At 42.3% G+C, this 19,810-nt stretch overlaps 1 protein-coding gene across 2 annotated transcripts in view; it reads left to right on the top strand.

Moving 5' to 3' along the window:
* The first annotated feature begins 1,443 nt into the window (after window positions 1-1,443).
* Window positions 1,444-19,810, top strand: part of pik3r3b (phosphoinositide-3-kinase, regulatory subunit 3b (gamma)) — a 287,621-nt gene continuing 269,254 nt past the window's right edge. Inside the window, exons 1-2 of one of the 2 annotated variants that reach the window (XM_036007026.1) lie at window positions 1,444-1,652; window positions 2,004-3,215. In XM_036007026.1, coding sequence (XP_035862919.1) covers window positions 2,864-3,215 — 352 coding nt within the window. In that variant the 5' untranslated portion in view covers window positions 1,444-1,652; window positions 2,004-2,863. Of the gene's footprint in view, window positions 1,653-1,880; window positions 3,216-19,810 lie in introns of those variants that run through there. The other variant, XM_036007027.1, reaches the window with a different exon arrangement.

The following is a 19,810-nucleotide window of genomic DNA, read 5'->3' as shown; positions in this document are numbered from 1 at the left end:
TGGCGTGCAGTTATGAAAACTCTGAATATCTATATGAAAAGTCTTTCATTTATAGCTAATACTATAGATTATATAGATATATAGATATAGATAGCTCGTGTTTCAATGTTTACTCGTATGATCTCTTATGTGTTTTTATTTGGTTAAAGTTGTGCATTTTACATTATTTTGCTCTGCTTCTCATCTCTTTGGCACTGCTGTCATTTTACCTTTAATCTTATTATTTTTTTTTTTTATCTTGATTTGCCTGTGTGAAATACTTTTACATTCAATTTTCTTTGTCTCCAGCCAGACTCCAGCCGGGGATGTGGCTATTACGTGGAATGCATTTAAGCCTCTTGTGCCACTGTGAGACCTCAAATAGCGTACACTCTATTCTTTAAACATATTTTAAACTAGAATATGTTATGTGTACTGACACATAAAAAATGAAATCAGTACTTTCATTTGGACATATAGATTCAGAATCATCATAAAAAGGAGAAAAACAAAGAAAATTTGTAAAAAGGTAATATATAAAGTGTTTTGACAAATTGGAATACATAATCAATGATTTTTTATGTGTGGCTGCTGCTCTTCTCTTATTTGCCCTTCTGCACTTTAAGTATATATTTATTATCATTGTGTGTGTGTATTATATTTTTTACTTGTCAGAACTACTCCTGTACCCAGGGGATGAATAAAGTGATTTGAATTGAATAGAATAAGTGACAGAATCTATCCCAACCCTTATTTTGTGTAAAATGTCATACTGTTCTCATATTGTCTAAATGTCTCATTGTCTGAATGACAACAGCAAAAGATTGGTGTCAGACAAAGACAGAAGTTGTTGTACCGAAAGGTTTTTTTATGCAGCTCCAAACGGAAAACGTGCTCCCTCCTGATGACGCAGCAGTCTGCCGCTGTCTGCTGCTGCGTCATGTGCGCACCGGACAAACACACAACACTGCACTGTTCTCCAAAAAAAAAAAAAAAAAGAAAAAAAAAAAAATCTGCACTGTTCTCCCATCATGCACTTGTTAAATATAATCCCTTCATCACTTAAATTTAAATTATGTTTAAATTTGTTTTCCTAAAATGCGACCGCATTTTTTCTTCCCGGGTCACAGAGATGCTACATAATTCATCACCTCTCTGCAGCTTCTGAACATCCAATACTGTAACATAATCACACCGACCCAAATTAAAACAAATAAAGTGTCAATCACAACAAAAACATAAAAAAAGACGAAATCACAAATGCAGCAGAAACTGTAAGCAGCACCGTAACCGGGTCACGCGGTGTTTTGCTGCAGCGGCGGTGCATGCGACACACACACACACACACACACACACACACACACACACACACACACACACACACGCACGCACACACACCGAGCCGTCCCGTCCTCTCCGCTGGCTGCCGGCATAATTTGCAGACGGCAGGGGGAGGGAGGGGTTTACTGACATCAGCACAGCCGCTCGCTACAGCACCGAGCAGGCTGCCTGGAACCAGCCACGCCATCCATCCCTTCATCCTGACGGGCTTCACTTCACGGATGTCTGGGTTTCGCACTTCGGGGTTCAGGTAAACTAGTGTGGAAGCGGGCAGTTCGTGCGCCGAGGCGTCGGTGGAGGACACGGGCTCGTGCGTGCGTGCAGTTTGAGCGGTGAGTTTGCGCGCAGCAGACTGGCGCATGCAGGGCGAGTTTTAGTCGGGCACGCTGTCTGTCTGAAGTTCATATTCGCCGAGTCACGCTTGTTGTAACTGATCAGTCTCAGCTGTCGTTCTGTTCTGTCAGCCTGCTCAGCAGAGGGGTGAGAGATATTTTCCAAATTATCCTTAAATGTTCCTTATTTGCATTTACTTATAGTGAAGCTTTGATCATCCTCTGCACTACATTGTTCTCTGACACATTTAAAAAGACTTTAGAACCTGAGCTACAGCAATATGTTCTTGCATTTAAATCCTAATAGCTGGATAAAAGTGTGTGATGGTAACCTTAGAACTTCATTTTAAGTTTGCAGGGGCGTGTGTCTGCTTCAGGAGGCTGCCCAGACAAGAAAGGCGAAGCAGCGGGATTTCATACACAAGAGTGCACACAAGGACGCTCCCAATGAGAAGCCAAATTCTGCACTGCAGTGGATTTCTTCAGGTGTGTGTGTACGTGTGTGAGTGTGTGTGTGTGTGTGTGAATGGGTGTGTGATCTGACCATATAGACTCAGTTTAGGTTCTGAACACTTTCTCGTTAACAATCGGAAGAACCTGCAGAAGCTTTGGGGCGTCGTCTGGAGGTCGCCCCGTCCAAGAAAACGGTGCCATCCTGCAGTTTCCAGACCATCTGCCCCCCCCCCCCTTCTCTTTTTCTTTTCCCATCACAGTCACAGTGTGGTGGTTGGTTATATGGTCTGTCCGTTGGGAGGCCTCAGACTGGAGAGCTGTGACTGACCGGTGGATTCATACTGTGGATTTTTAAAGAACTGCATGGATATTTATCCAAATCTACATTAGTAAAGCAACGACTGACTGTTCAATTCCATTTCATTGCTCTTGGAGGACTTGTATTTTTGGATTTAGAAGGCTGGACCTGCTCTTCATGGGGGTGTAGGACAAAAAGGTGTCAGATTTCACCTCAGGGATAAGATTTCTATAATTTTCACTGTATCATCCAAGTCAGTACGACGCAGCTAATCTCAGGCGCTGACACAGGTTATACAGGTTTCCCAGGTTTAGGTTGAGTTCCAGTTTCTCAGTGATTTTTAACTAACAGAGTTTCCGTTTGGTATTTGCAAAGCGTTGATTTGACTTTTAACTCAACAAATCTCAGGCAACATCTGTATTTTTTGGCTTTAGAAACCGGCCTATGAACTCCTGTTGCCATGACATCTGACAGTTTCCAGTACCGTGTGCTCTTTGAATACAAGCGTGAGCGCGGCGATGACATCAGCCTCCAGCCGGGCGACCTGCTCACTGTCTCCAAGGCCTCGCTGATGGCGGTGCCAGGGCTGGACTACCAGGACGGGGATGAGCGGAGCCCCAAAGGCTGGCTGCACGGCACCAACGAGAGGACCAAGGAGAAGGGAGACTTTCCAGGGACTTTTGTGGAGTACGTCGGGGTGGTGAGGGTCGGCCCTCCCGCGGTGAAATCCTGGCCCAGGCCTGTACCGCCGACCCCTGGGGGGACACAGAGCGACGTGGGGGCTCAGCCGCCTGGAGCAGCTGCTGCTTCAGGTGAGTGCTGCCCACACGGACACAATCGAACACATCATGAGGGTGTTTGGTTTCTCTGTTTGGATCTTTATGCTGACATATCAGTTGGATTTTAATCAACAGGACAGTTTTTTCTCATGAGATCCACATTAACTGAACAAAAACATAAGATTTTGTCAGTTTTGGCTAGGGTTGGGCATCGTTTTGTTTTTTAAAATTCTGATTCTTCCATTCGATTCCGCTTCTTATCGATTCTCCATTCCGGTTCTTTGAGGGGTGGAGTTGAAACAGGTCACATGCTTACTTCACATTTTGATTCAATGGTGATTTACAGTTTTCCTGACTTTTTCAACGTAAAATAGAGCCACACTTTAGAGCGCTGCTTACTGTGCACCATGGCTGCAACACAACAAGCGCCTGAAAGTACAGTGGCCGCGATGGAAACCAAAACTTGTTTCGTGTTGAATTCGGAAACGGTGATTTGATTGGAAACCAAAATTTCCAATTGATACCAATAAAAAAGAAAGATTCCATTGGAATAGTAATTTTTGAAACGATTCCGAGTTGCAACCAGTTCTCGATGCCCAATCCTAGTTTTGGCTGTAAAACTTGACTTCAATATGTGTCTAGTAGTGTGCAGCTCTGCTCAGAAAGTATTTAGTGTGAGAGTATGGGATTGGTATTGAGTGTCTGGTTCAGTTTCTATCAAGCATGTTGGTGGTGTTAGCTTGCTTGATCTGTCTGAGTACAAATTTGCTCTGTGATATGAACTTGAGTTCTGGGTTGAAGATGTACAAACATTTTGAAATGAAAAGTTCGGCTCAAAGTTCCGCAGTCAGTTCCTGTCTACTGTCTGTGGTTGTATGTGGGCCTATCGGGGTTAGCCTTAGAACTCTACTTAAGATGTTCCGAATTTTTTTCCTTCCTCATACCGATTACGATACCTGAACATGAACATAGTCCGATACTGAGTACAGGTATGATTGCTATCATTGTTGTATTGACCCTTTGTGAAACATGAACAAATACAGAGAATTAATGCCATTGAACTTCCTTTTTATTTCCTAGTTTGACAGTCAGACACAATGGAAAAAGAACATGAATTATCTACTTTTAAAGTAGTTTTTCAGGGCAAAACTATGTGGTATCGGATCAGTGCATAGACTTGCGTACTCACCGATACTGATACCAGCATTTTAGGCAGTATCGGAGGCTTTTCTGATACTGATATCGGTATCTAAACAACTCTAGCTTCTATGTAGGACCCAAGATAAGATTTTGGGGGACTTTGGGGGAACCCTCTGCATCACGATCACCTTTACACAAAACCATCACACTGACACTGAAGCTGTCCGGTTGGTCCAGTACAGCAGTGCTTCTCAACCTTTTTGGTCCAAGGTACCCCCACAGGCCTGTCAGAGGAACTCACATACCCCTTCACTGATTCCCAATGTGTGTTCCAAATGTATGACACCATTATATAAAACAAGTTTTCATGAAATTTAACTGTCAATAATAAGGTTGGTTTGCTCAGCAATACTACGACTAGCCTTCTAGGCTACCACTACTTAGAGTGAAGATGAATATTTCAACCATTTATCCACTAACGTTTCTTGTAGCTAACTATTTCAAACATGTATCCAGTACATTACTTATAACTAATCATTTCAACTATTTAGCCATTACTTTTAGCTATCTGTTTAAACTTCTGTGCTTGCTTGCTAGCTAGTTTTGTCTTACCTATTGCAACATGTTCAAATTACAGCACTAGCACTAAAGCAATCTTTCCACGTATCCCCTGGCAACAGCAGAAGTACCCCATGGGGTACACGTACCCCTGGTTGGGAATCACTGCAGTACAATGTGAGGCCCGAGGTGGCTGCCATTTCAGCAACATGAGATAATTTTCTCTCCCGTTAATTCTGACATCTTTCACTAATCAAAACAAACATGTACCGTGTAGGAGACGGGACGCCACTACTATTTGCAACCTGTGTGTAAGCAGTGCTTGCAAATCCTTTTTGTGTAATGGGCTCCGGGAGCCTACATACCCAGTTGCTAACTGTGCTTTGAGTATGTTGTGCATTTACCCTGAAACATAAAGTGCACGTTCAATGCTTACATCATACTAGAAGTATTCCGTTTTTGAGTGTAGTCTTGACAGTCTTTATTATTCCACAATGCATTGCACAACAGAAGTGAAGGGTTGATTCAGCATATCTCTATGGTATCTATAATATTGTACCTTCATGCAGTATGCAGCATGTAGTTTTGGTTTATTATTTGTCTCGGTTTTGAGATGTCAGCCTTGGAAATCTCTGCTTCTACCCCAATACAATGGAGATGAATGGGATCTGCTCTACAAGATGCTCACAGCATTGAGAAATGACAGAAATCTTGGAAGTTCACGTCTCAAATCCTGGACAAATAAAACTAAAACAATCTGCAGACGCCATGTATCGATCTATTATTATATATGTGTTGGTCAGATTGTCTGCTTGACAATCCTATTTTGCAGCAATGAAATTGAAGTGAGATGAACAAAGTTTCCTTTTGGGGACATAATTTGAAATTGGGAAACATTTTAAGTCGGGGAAAAAAATATATCGCAGAATATTGCAATATGTTTAAAATCGCAATAATATCGTATCGTGACGTAAGTATTGTGATGATATCGTAACGTGAGGCCTCTGGTGATTCCCACCCCTACTAGAGACAAGAGAGAAAGTGTTTTTTTGTTGTTGTAATCTGGCTGAAACGTCCATTTAGGATACTTCTTGTATACAAACCACAGATATAACGCACTGTGTCTCGTAGCCTGAGTGCCTGCAGGCCTTTACATCAGCTGACAGCCTGCAGCTGTGTGCTGCTGAGCTGATCTACCCTGATTCTCCAGCTCCAGTCCAGACAAATAACAACCCTGCATGAAACCCACCCGGCCTAAGTACCCCTCCTCACTGGGTTAAGGCCATGCTGGGCATGTTAGTCTTCCAAGAAAATCTGCTTCCAGGTTGTTTATTACAAAATATTGACAAAGACAAAGACAGACAAAACTGCCAGTGTAAATGTGTTGCTGATGATTTCCTTTTAGGATTCATCTGGGACTTTGACTGAGTGTGGGCTTTATATTCTATAGATACACTAGAGTCTGATTTATTTCAACTTGGATCATGTTTTAGTAGCTCTGGTCATCTTATCTTGACTGACAATGTACTCAAAGTGTTCACAACCGACGGTTAAGGTCATGAATTACCCCTTACTGTTAACCTCTTTTAGATTTAGTTTGTCTAAATTGTAGGATTGATTCAGAGCTGACACAATTAGCCAATCGGCTGAAAAATAATTTTTTTGATGATGAAATAATCGCCAAATGCCAAGCATTACAGATTTCCATCTTCTAAATCGTGAGGACTGATGCTGCTTTTATTTGTATTATTGTGTATCTTTTCTTTTTTTTTTTTTTTATTATTTTTTGGGCATTTCCACCTTTAATCACTAGGACAGCTTAGATATGAAATCATCGCCGCAGGTTGAATTCTAATCCTGGGTCTCTGCGTCAAGGAATAAACCTCTACATGTGGGCGTGTGCTCTACCAACTCTGCACTCTTGTGTATCTTTTTTTGGCATGTATGATTTTTGGCTGTTGATCATAAGGCTGGGCGATATGATGAAATATATCGTCAAAACGATACAAAAATGTGTGTATATATATAAATAATATGGTATAGATTTTTCTGTCGGGATGTCGGAAATACACTGGCCGAACTGTGTTGAGGCAATATTTACATCCATTGGATGACTGTTTACGTTCTGATTCTTGCATGTTATGTTACTTTTACATGTAAGTTCTTCTCAAAGGATTAATCGATTTAATCGAAAAATGATTTGCAGATTAACTGATTTTGAAATTTGTTGTGAAATTCACTGCTTTTTAGTAATGACAGCTAGAGATGGCCCGATACCATTTTTTGCTTCCCGATACCGATTCCGATACCTGAACTTGCGTATCAGCCGATACCGAATACCAATCCGATACCAGTGTGTCATATATTTTATTATGTTTTAACAATTGTATACTACTATCCCTGTATGGGTGTGATATTATTTCTATCTTTGTTGTCAGCCTGGCTCAGGTTAAACTCTTTGTGAAACATGAATGGCACAGAACTTTCTTTTATTCTCCAGTTTGACAGTCACTTATAACGGAAAAAGAACATAAATAAACTACTTTAACGTAGATTTTCTTTAGGGCTTTATTACGTGGTATCGGATCGGTGCATAAACTCCAGTACTTCCCGATACCAGCGTTTTAGGCAGTATCGAAGCCGATACCGATAACATCTCTAATGACAGCTCAGCAATCACCTTGATGAGTAAAATGTTAACTTAATGACCAAAAAGTTTTAATACACCACAATTAGACTTTGCCAAAGTCAGAATAATTATGGCAGAGTAAGGCCGCCTGCATGGCGTTTGTGTTGCGTGTCAGTTGCGTGGCGGCTGTGTGGCGTTTTCTATGTCTTTGCACACCAGAAACATGTCTGACGCAGTGCTGCTGCTGCTAGCCTTGTCTGTACACATGTATGTTTCCCATTGATAAAATGAAATAAGCAGTAGTATACTTCATGTTAAACATAAATATATACAGCAAAGACAACGTCGGCAGTATTGACGGCAAAATAGGCTACAGAATAATTTGTTCTGTATTGACAGGTGCAATATTTGAAAATCGATAATTATTTATTATTTTTTAAATTACATTTAGATCTGCATTTATGTCAAAACCTAGAGACTTTCAAACATCAAAATGTCATTTATTAAATGTATTCCTGTCAAAATATCATACATATAAACATCTTTTCGTATTCTATTTTGCCTGAAAACGTTTCCAACACGCTTGCGTGTCGCGTGAAAAATAGGTGTCGGTCCTATTTCTAGCATGCACGCGTTTTTGGCGCGGCTCGAGCGTGCCTGAGACGTGGGTGTCATGCAAGCAGTGTGCAAGCTCTAACCTGTTAACATGGGAGCCAAAATAAAAACGGACACGCCACACAGCTGACACGCTCACGGCACGCAGCTGACATGCTCAAGCCACGCAGCTGACACGCTCAAGCCACGCAGGCAGTGTGCAGGCGGCCTTATTGTTAAATGTGCTTTTGGACTCCTGCTGTGTGTTTGATGAGGAAGCTGCACCACCCTGCTCTCCATAAACTGCTGCATGAACTCTGGGAGCAGCAGATCAATAACCATATTTCCTATTGATTGCAGTTTTCAGAAACGGACATGTTGTGGCTCACTATTGACTCCTGATGTAACCCAGTCGCTCTCTTCACTGTACATGTGGACTACTTTGATTGAATCCAAGTTAATATTTAACTGCTTCGCCATAAAATGGAATCAGTGTTTGTATTCATTACTTTACATTATTTATTTATCATCTCTTACGGTATCTTTGGTAAGGATTCCAGTTAGAAGACTTGAGTGCGTACTGCACACTAGCGTGCAAGCTGTGTGTATTCGTTCAGTGCAGCTGGATTTTTGATGATTTATTTAGGACTGGGCAAAAACAAGCGGTAACGAGTGCGAGACGCACTTGAGCCCAAAATGTAAAAATCATTGCGAAACAGGCTGCCCCACTTTAAAAAGCTATTCTGAACCCTGCAGGCTTTGATTAGTGTTTTTACAGGGTCGGGATGGTTAGCTCTGTTTTGGCCCTGGCTGTCTGTCTGCTGCAGAGCCAGTTCAGATCTGCTGTGTTTATGGCTCTTCATTTGCTAAATAGGTCAGACGCAGAGCAATGTTCTCTCCTCTCCTTCCTCTGCCGCCTCTTGGCTCTCTTTAATTGTCTGGCTGCCCATCTGTTTTATGGTAGTGGGTTTGGTCTGTTTTCTATAAATAACATCCATACCACTCTCAGCCTGGGGAAATATCTCATACTATATGTCTCTGCCTTCTGATGCTCTTAGTTATAGCATGTGTACTAGCTGAGCTACTCCTCCATCCATCCATCCATCCATCCAGCCATCCACCCGTCCAGCATCCTGCAGTCACACAAGGCTGTATTTGTCTTGAATAATTGATTGGCTGACGCACTGTTGGCCTGCCATGGCACATTCCTGCAGTCACAAATGACACATGGGCACGCCCTGCTCTGTTTTAGCACTCTGTTTGGAACAACACTGCTCAGGGTCTTTCTATTTTTCTGGGAACAGCAATGATCTGGGATTTAGGTCTTGCAGAAATGTAACAACAACAGATTTTTTTAATATCATATTCATGGCAACGGTGTGTTATACTTCGCAGCGGTCTTAACAGACCGCATTCTACATGGAGGAGAACTCGCAATTTTTACGTTAATCTTCGCGGCGAAACTGCCGTTTTAGCTAAGTGGGAGCTCTCGGCATTAGCTGCAGCAGCTCCAGTTAGCTAGCACCGATTTGGCTCGTTTTCTTTTGCTATCGACAGTACTCACATACTTATAGCGATCAAGATTAACGTAAAAATTGCCCAGAGTTCTCCTTTAACTCTTTAATGCTGCTGGTACAAATTGCTATCGTAATTAGGTAGATACAACCCGAGCTAACGTTAGCTAACTGAACCTATCATTTAACATTAGGCTGTTAGCTAGCTAGCTAGGTTGTCTTTTGCCATTTATGTTCGTAAAGTTTAATGTCCGGTGGCATTTTCATGTCGTTACCGTAGCTATATGCGTAACGTTAGCAGAGATTTAGAAAATGGTGTGTTTATCAGTTGTAACTACAGGATGGGAGGTAACTGCACCTTTTTAACTTCACTAGCAACGTTAAATGAAAGCTAATATGTACGAGTAGTTTCCCATGTAAGAAGTATAACGTTCCGTAACATTAGCTACGTTATAGCATTCATAATAAACGGATAAACGGATCATAATATAATTACGTATGTGCTAATTTGCATAAATAGCACAACAGATCTAAACATTGGGTATAGCCAGGTGAAAATGTCTTGTTGACATACAGTAAAAGACTTAATGTAAAGGTCTGAATGGAACCCATTTAGGCTACCCATGAGCATTAATACATAGAGGCAGGAAGAAGTGCTTTAAACCAGTATTGATTATTGAGTGTATTAAACCAGTATTATTATTGCAGAGATGGGGTTTGGGGCTGAGTCAGTGGGACTTTTTCTGGGGGATGAGTCTGAGGGAAGAACAAGGGTAAGGAGAATGCAGAAGACAAAAGGTAGGTAAAATAAAAAGTGAACCCCCAGAAACCCCACGGACCCAGCCCCAAACCCCATCTCTGCAATAATAGGCTAATTAATAAAGGCTGGTTTAAAGTACTTCTTCCTGCCTCTATGTATTAATGCTCATGGGTAGCCTAAATGGGTTCCATTCAGACCTTAATATTAAATCTTTTTCTGTTATATGTCAACAAGACATTTTCACCTGGCTATACCCAATGTTTAGATCTGTTGTGCTATTTATGCAAATTAGCACATACGTAATTAGATTATGCTCCGTTTGCCCATGTTAACAAACAGTACGATTATCCATCATTTTTATTGTTAATAAACAAATCACATCCATCCCCCCTCACTTTTGAAAAGCTTTGAAAACATGTTTTCATGCTAATCGAATGAGTTTGGAGCTTGAAAGATGCTAGCGCAGACCGCTGATTAGCTTACAACGCTAGTATTCGGGGCACAGGGAACATAAAAACAAAAAACTATTTATACCACTAAAAAGGCTCAAAATATCACCACACTTCAACGGTAGCATAATGAGGGTCCCTAAATGTTAACCGAAGCATTGAGAACTTTGTAAGTGTACAGACAGTCTATTGAACGAAGAGCTGCGGGAGCTCCGTGAAAGGGCTATGAGAGAGAGACAGCTACCGGTAGTCAATGCCGCAACACAGCCTCGTACTTCAGGAAACTGGTGGTGTACCTGCGGACATTGTGAAGCTATGGCCATCGAACAGGAGTGTCCGTGTTGCATGGAGTGGGACCTGTTGAGTTGCGATGCCCAAGAGACGCAGTGTTTTGTACAGTCTGAAGATTTCCCCTTTCTGATAAACAGGGCTGTACTTGAAACTTTTTCGGCGACCCAGACCAGAGGGACCAGATCGACAGTTATCCACTGAGTACACTAGACAAGTTATGCAGAGTGCGATTATTTCAGATATATTGAGCAAATTGCTTTTTAGTTTGAATCGCCAGCTGTAAGTCATCACTGGTTTCCAAGACGGTGGCGGCATGTAAACATGAACGTGAGTGTCTTTGTAATCTATCTTTTCAAAAAACTGCCTGTACACTTACAATGCTTCAGTTAACATTTAGGGACCCTCATTATGCTACCGTTGAAGTTTGTGATATTTTGAGCCTTTTTAGTGGTATAAATAGCGATTTGTTTTTACGTTCCCTGTGCCCCAAATACTAGCATTGTAAGCTAATCAGCGGTCCACGCTAGCGTCTTTCAAGCTCCAAACTCATTCGATTAGCATAAAAACATGTCCCAGAGAGCGACAGAGTGGGTACACATCTGTTAATAACCCCTAGGTTCGTTTTGCGCCGGAATTGTCCTTTAACAGTGCATCACTCACTATGTGCATGGTGAACGGTCTGTCTACAGGGTATTTGGCATCTTTTAAGTTCATAGTTTTGGTTTGAAAGCAAATTTACAGCAAAATTCCATCCGTCTCTTGACATTGTGCACATTTTAGTCAAACATTGTCACAGTAACTTGTCCATTTAGAATGGCCATTGCCATTTGAACGATATAAATGTACCATTTGCCTTTGCCACACAAGCTCTGGTTTCAGGTCAACACATGCAGCCTGTGCCATTGCATTTGCTGACTTTAAATAGTGTAGAAACCGTGCTGAACCAGCACAAACCGACACTATGTTAGTCAGGTTTTACAGCTTTCCCATTGTGCTTTAAAGTGTGACTCCGCTGAGTGTTTAACAATTTAGGTCATGCAAAGAAATGTTTCAAACCTGATTCAACAGCCAAATTCAACAGTCTATGAGTGAACATAAACATTTTAAATTACATTTATGCCTACCATACATTAGAAGATTTTGAACAGACTTTGAAAAGACTAAAGTCTGACACCATCTTTCATCTAAAAACTCACATCTAACGTTACAGACTGTCATAATATGTAAAGACTGGGGATCTTGCAGGGTCACACATTGCATGACTACAACTAGATTATTTTTTAAAAATTCAACCAACTATCGTTTGCTGGTGATTTAAGGGAAAGTCTGCAGATTTTCTGTTCTGCCGTACATGCAGATGAATGTCTCCAGTACCCGGAGGTCTGTGTTTATCCGCCGGTAAAACTCCCGTTGGATTAAGTGCTTCAGGAGGGTTGAAAATCAGCAACTTTCCCTCTTTAGCGTTTAACTTAGCGTGGCCCCATAGCAACCATAAACACCACCGGCTTTAGCCGTTTGCTGCTTCCTGTTTGGTGCTGGAAGGAGCTCACCAATTGGTTGTTGACAATGTTCACATGATTTATCTTCACTACCAAGACTTAAGATTACATCAAACACGTTTGATTTTGTCTGAACGTCCAGACAGGTAAAAAGACTGACTGGGACTGAGTTTTATGACCTTACACCAAACGATGGAGACGACCAGAGCGCCCCAACTCTAGCAAGACTCTCAGGGTTTCATTCCGATATTGGAAACGAGACTGCGAAAGTGGAATCGCTTGAAAAAAGTCGTTTGGTGTAAGGTCGGCATTAGTTGAGGACAGAATTGGAAAACTACTTGGTTGTTTGCACCCAAAGTTGAGCACTTTTTTTTAACCTTTGCATCCTTTATATCTCTCCCTCCTCTCCCTCCCCCGTCTTTCCTCGCTTCTTCTTCCACTTGTCCTGAACAGTTCAGTTCTCTCTCAGCAGCCGCGCTGATCAAATCAGGTGTGATACCTAATAGCTCCAACAGGGCTAATCAGCGCGTAACACTATCTGGCACCATGCGATTGTGAACACCCTCCTACATTTCCCAACCTGTCGCCTTACCCTTCCCAGAGGGGAGCTGTTTGTCGGTTCCATGCAACATTAATTATGACGGTAGGCTAATGAATCCCTGATGCTTACCTCGTCACTATCTACTTACAGGTAGGAGAAATGTTCAGGTAATCAGAGCATATGCTGAATCTAATGGGGTAATGGCATGCAGCGCACTGCTCTGCTGTGATTAGCCATGCAGCCCGCATCTTTTGTCTTCAGAAGAGGCCTGTAGCTCGCTACACTCTGTTCCTCTTATGGAAATGAGGGATACAATTAGAAGCCAGAAGAATAGACAATGCCGCTTCGTTCTGCTCAAAGGCTTTGATTGGAAGAGCTTGGTCAAGCAAAACAAATGTAACTCAGCATCCACCGTTTCATCACCGTGGAGAGGTCTAGTGTTTGACAAGAACTGAGAGACCTGAATTTAGCGCAAGAAGTTTCAGTGTTCTCTGTAATAACCCTGACACCTAAAAGTCTAAACCCTTAAACAGACTTTTGAAGAAATCATAGGAGCAAAATGTCTCCACTCTAAAGGTGTGAAACTCAAAAATGCCCTCGCGTTTCCATTCACAACGGCAACACACCGTCTTCGTCTTATACACATCTCTCTCTCTGTTGCTGTTGTAGCTGACCGGGTCTTCAAGCTCCGCCGTTTCATTTGCGCGGCAGACAGCTAAAAGTTTCTGTGCGGAACTTGGGCTTGTGAAATTTGGTTCAACTTATGTATATCAGCGCTGTAACTTATGTGTGTGTGCATTGTGTGTGTGCGTCTTGCCTTGCCAGACCATCGATCTTCCACAACGCTGCAGAGGAAGGTCTGGCTAGTCCATACAGCATTCTGAGATGGGAGAAAAAAATCCTCTGGTCCATTGCTATTTCTTTAAACCAATCACAATCGTCTTGGGTGACGCTAAGCTCCGGATGGAGCCACGGTGCCTCTGCAAAATAGCCACGGGAAGGAAATTGTTTTGGTGGAACATCTGTACGTTCAAAATTTGTTTTAGTCGTGCAACAGAAAACTCAGATTGGACAGATAGTCTAGCTAGCTGTCTGGATTTACCCTGCAGAGATCTGAGGAGCAGTTAACCATAGTCCTCAGAAATCCACCGGAGTTTAGAACGCCAACACAAAGAGGAAGGGGATGGACATCCGGCCAAAATGAGGGACATCCAGCAGAATTTCCGACAGCACCTGAACAATCCTGGAAAGTGAAAAGTTGTCGATATACTGTAGATTACATGTGCATCAATCTACATGTTGATTTGCGCTAATACCACATATTGCGCTGTTGAGTCCACCCTAAATCACCGCAGGGGAAATTCCTTCACTGCAACAGCCCTACTTCCTGCGATGTTTCTACGATATTGCCATTTCAGCCACTGGAAGGGAGGCTTTAAATAAGAAACGCCAGGGCAGGAAGTGTTGAGCTTCATTAACAGTAGTTGGAAAAAAAACAGCAAGGAAGAACTGAGAAAGAAGCTGCAAAGTAGAAATGGCTGGAATCAAAACAGCAACTAATACATTGTTGTCATAACCAATAAGATTAACTGCCAAAATGAGACCAATGTCTTTTTCTTTGTACGTGCTACCCGTAATATTATGTTTACCACCAAACCAATGACATGTACTGTAAATATGATTCATAAGAGATTAGTCTGGACAAAGAGCACATCATAACCTTCAGAATTGCGTGTGCGCACACACACACACACACACACACACACATTCACACTCACACTCACACTCACTCTCTATACATATCAAACAGAGGCTGTCAATAGCAATCACAGTTTTTAATTGAGCGCCAGGCAGTTTGAGCGTCACGGCAGCGGATCAATGTGATCACGGGGGTGATGAAACTGTGCTGGACTGGATAATGACTGGGAGATCAAACACGAGAGAGAGAGAGAGAGAGAGAGAGAGAGAGAGAGAGAGAAAAAAAACACAGAGCAGTAATTGCCAGCCTTGCAGAGTGCCACGGAGGTGTGTGTGTTAGCGTCTGATCAGCTCTGTGCTCAGCCAGTTCAAGAGATCGATAATCGCAGCCTCGGCCGAACAAGCTAACCCGTCTAAACGCCCTCATTTGTAGGTTTATATTTAGCTCGACTCTCCTGGCTCTTTGTTTAGACTCTAGTGTGTGTGTGTGTGTGTGTGTGTGTGTGTGTGTGTGTGTGTGTGTGTGCGCGTGTGTGGAGAGAAGGTACTGAGGTGTGAGTGTTGTTATTCTGAAGAGATTTAGCCGTGTGAAGGGCTAACGTCTTAACGTCTCAGAGTGAAGATGAAGAGGAAGCTTTGTTGTGTTTCTGTCAGTGAACATTTCTGTCACGTTGTCTTCCCCCTGATGACCAGTCGGTTACTTTTCCACCCGTAGATATTTTTGTGGGTGAAAAGCAAGTGTTTTCTGACTTCTCAGTCTCAGCACAAACTGCCCCTGCACACTGCAAGCAGCCTCTATCGTTGTTGAAATTTATTTATGCGCTGAGGCCAACGTGATGACTAGTCTAAAATGTAATAAGACAACATTTGAATATTAATCAGGGACTATCTGACTAGAAAATAAGTAAGATTATCGTATCGACGTAGAAGACGCCAATGTTTTAAAATGTTAAATGTTGTCTAAGCAACACAAGCCTTAATAAATAAAACTTATAATCTTAATCAGGAACTATCTGATCAGAAGATTGTCTCTCTTCCTGTCCTGTCTTTGATTTCATTCTCTCCTTCAGTCCTCCATCTGAACAAGTCATTTCGTCTGTTTTGGTATTCAGCAATCTCACTTGCCTACACACTGTTCCTGATGCTCAGTGCAGTGGCTGGCCTCGGAACACAGCACTGGTTTCAGGAAAGTGACTAATTTCATATAAATTACATTTTTTATTGGAGACAGGTTGACGCAATCTCACTCTGTTGGAATTTCTTTTAACTGAAGTTAAGAAAGAGAACGTTTTTGGACTTGGAAACACACACACACACACACACACACACACACACACACACACACACACACACACACACACATACACCACACACTGTGACTCTATGCTGCAGAATGTAGGGCTGCATGGCAGTTAGAGTATTGAAACAAGCGTCTTAACGAACCGCTGCGGCTACACAGGCAGGATGCAATTTACACTGTCAATCACAGACACACAGACACACACACACACACTCAGAGACACACACACACACACACACACACACACACACACACACGTATGCATGCACATGCACTAGAGAGTGACACGGGAATCAATTGTCGCTCCCATCCCATCCCGAGCCCACGAAAATACTCCCGTCATATCCCGATCACGTGACTGCCCCTCCCCCCCAAAAAAATCCTGTCCTGCAAAATCCCAAGAGAAAGACTCCCGAAAATCCCGTCCCGCTCCCGTTTTGTTCCCTATGTTGTCTAAAGTTATCAGACTCTGTCGCGGACACGCGCTTCACACCGCAAGCAGGCTCGCGCGCCACCCGGCGGAAAAGAGAGAAAGAAAAAGAGACGTTGTCCGTCGGTGTCTGGAGGATAACTAGTCAGTTGATATCGCGTGTGTGGGTTTGGTTAATCACGGTCAAATCACTGAGGTTGCCTCGAAATTTTGGCTACACTATACATGCATTACCTGCAGGCCTAGGCCATTTCATTACGTAATTCCTAACGGAGATCTTCTCACACTGAAAACACACATTTCTCCGTCCTGCTCCCATTGATTTCTATGCTCTATTCCGTCCATATCACGTTACCAACAGTGAAATTGACTCCTGTACCGCCGGACTCCTGAAAAATTGTTACCCTCTAACATGCACACCCCCCCGTGTATCAAGCTAGTAGTATCTGCCTTCCACTCCAAGCACTCCTACAGTTAAACTCCATGCCTGCTCTTTTCCTGTGTTGTCCTTTTCGCGTGAAAACAGACCTGGGGCGTATCTTTAGCGGAGCGGAGAGCTGAACACATATTTAGGTTTTGTACTCAGCACCAGTCATTTTATTCATTTGGTCTGTTTTTGTGTCCAGAACTCATTTTGAGTTTTGCATCAAGAATGTTTTTTTCAATTGGAACTAATGGCTTTAATTAAAGAACCAGACATCTACTTATTGATTTGTGGAAAAACAACATTTCATTTTGATAGATTTTTGACTTGAGCTATAACGAAATGTCACGGAGAAACTGAAAAAAACTCGAAAGGTTCCGTACATTTGCACGTATCAACTCGAAGGATCCGATTCTGGCATCTGGCAGCCATGTACGGGCCAAAGACGGCTCACATACAGCCGCAGTCAGTTAACTGGGGAATGAAAACATCTGACAGTATTTCACTTGTTTAATACAAATCAAAGTGTTTGAGGATTTCCATGTGCTTCATTCTGCCTTGACACAATAATCTGACATTCGCAAATGGAATGATCTCAAACCACTGGCAGATTCTTTTCTTGTATTGAGAAAAATTAGTCTTGAAGGCTGAATATGAGAAGGGATGATATATTGTAGAGTTTAGATTGTCTGCCCGAACTTGACTTGACCCGACCCGCGGGCCATGCTGGGCCGGGCCCTTGATGCCCCTTGATGCCCCTTTTTTTAATCATTACTTTATTAGCCTAATTGGGTGGGGAGAAAGCTATGCCTCTCCAGCTTCTGCCTTAGCTCTGGGTATACTGTATGTCCTGCACTGACTTGAGTGTGAGGTAAACTGTGCTAAAATCGTGTCTCCCCCATCTGCAGCACTGTCTTCGATAAGTGCGCAACCAGGCCAGATTGTTTCAGATATCTCACGAGTCCTTTAGCAGCAGATATGGTCTCTCCTATATCCGGTCAGTGCGTGTGCATGCAGACCGTGGTGAAGGACAGTATTAATTAGGTGATCGAGATAAGAAAGTCTCCTATATGGTTCCAGGGCTTTGATTATGTTGCTGCCTTGATCTGTTACCCACACTATTCAACTGAGGGAGCTAGGGTCGAGTTTTTTTGTTTTTTTTACGTTTCTTCATTCAGATCCATTTGCGATCCATTCCATTCTGAATAAACAAACAACGCCGTTTACATGCTTCGTCCTTGTTGCATTACCGGTATTCATTAAGATAATTCTAAACAGATTTCTGCAGTTCAAACAACTCAGAATTGTAGTTGAGAACGTCAGTTATAACGGCCCACGTATTCAAAAATTGTCAAGTTTAAATCGGCTCTGGCTAATTACAGTTAATGTGTCGGACCGAGCACGGACTCGGGTAGGGTCGGGCTTGATTTTTTGGGCCCGATCTAAGCTTTAATATATTGTATCGAGGCAAGACTCAAGATGTAGTTTTGCCTTTTGGAGCTGTCATAAACCTCATTCATATATGTATGCATGCGTGTGCGCGTGCTGTGCATGTGTGCGTGTGTGTTTTTCAGCGCTTTCTTTCTGTGGCGATGACGTGTGTCACCCATGTGGAAATGTGGAGTTGGGAATTGGCAGAACATCCTCTGGCTGCGTCTCTCTTCCTGTCCTGTCTTTGATTTCATTCTCTCCTTCAGTCCTCCATCTGAACAAGTCATTTTGTCTGTTTTGGTATTCACAAATCTCACTTGCCTACACACTGTTCCTGACGCTCAGTGCAGTGGCTGGCCTTAGATCACAACACTGGTTTCAGGAAAGTGACTAATTTCATATGAATTTTTTTTTATTGGAGACAGGTTGACGCAATAACACTCTGTTGGAATTTCTTTTAACTGAAGTTAAGAAGGAGAACGTTTGTGGACTTGGTAACACACACACACACACACACACACACACACACACACACACCACACACTGTGACTCTATGCTGCAGAATGTAGGGCTGCATGCCAGTTAGAGTATCGAAACAAGCGTCTTAACGAACCGCTGCGGCTGCACAGGCAGGATGCAATTTACACTGTCAATCACAGACACACACACACACACACACACACACTCACAGACACACACACACACACACACACAGACACACACACACACTCACTCACAGGCATGCATGCACGCACGCACGCAAGCACGCATGCACGCACACACACACTGCCTTTGAAAAGGTCACACAGTACTTAAACAAATAGAACAGCGTTGTAAAGTGAGCAAATATTGACATATATAATAGCGAAATGGAATGCTGTCGGGAAATTGCTGCATGTTTGTTTTTTCATTACGGGCTTGTTCAATATTTTTTTCATGTGTTCACTTTCATTTAGCCAGACATGCATCCAATCAGAGGTCGGTTTTCAGGAACTTTAAAACATCCTAATTATGGAACTTTTTAAAGTTGACGTTAAAATTACGTCTTTCCCAATGTCCTATAGACTTAAACTGAAGCACAATTAGGCTGAGATAAAAAAGATATTTTATAATAACAATAATATAAAATTAACCCCAAAACATAAGATCAACCTGGCCCTTGAGTGACAGAACGTTTTCCAAAAGATGGGATAGACGGGAGCAAACAGACAAGAAATGTGGTGAATAATAAGAAGCTGCAGTGAGTTTCTGCCAACCAAAAAACCTTGTGCCTCCAAAATAAAAGCCTTCTTTCAGCTCAGTGATATAATACATCCTTTAATTCTTTCTTCATGTTTCTTTGTAACTTTTATTTTGATACTTAATTATGC

This window comes from Sander lucioperca, chromosome 11 (assembly GCF_008315115.2).
Source record: "Sander lucioperca isolate FBNREF2018 chromosome 11, SLUC_FBN_1.2, whole genome shotgun sequence".
Classification (NCBI taxonomy): Eukaryota; Metazoa; Chordata; class Actinopteri; order Perciformes; family Percidae; genus Sander; species Sander lucioperca.
Note: the sequence above shows the minus strand (reverse complement) of the source record. Positions and strands in the feature narration are given on the sequence as shown.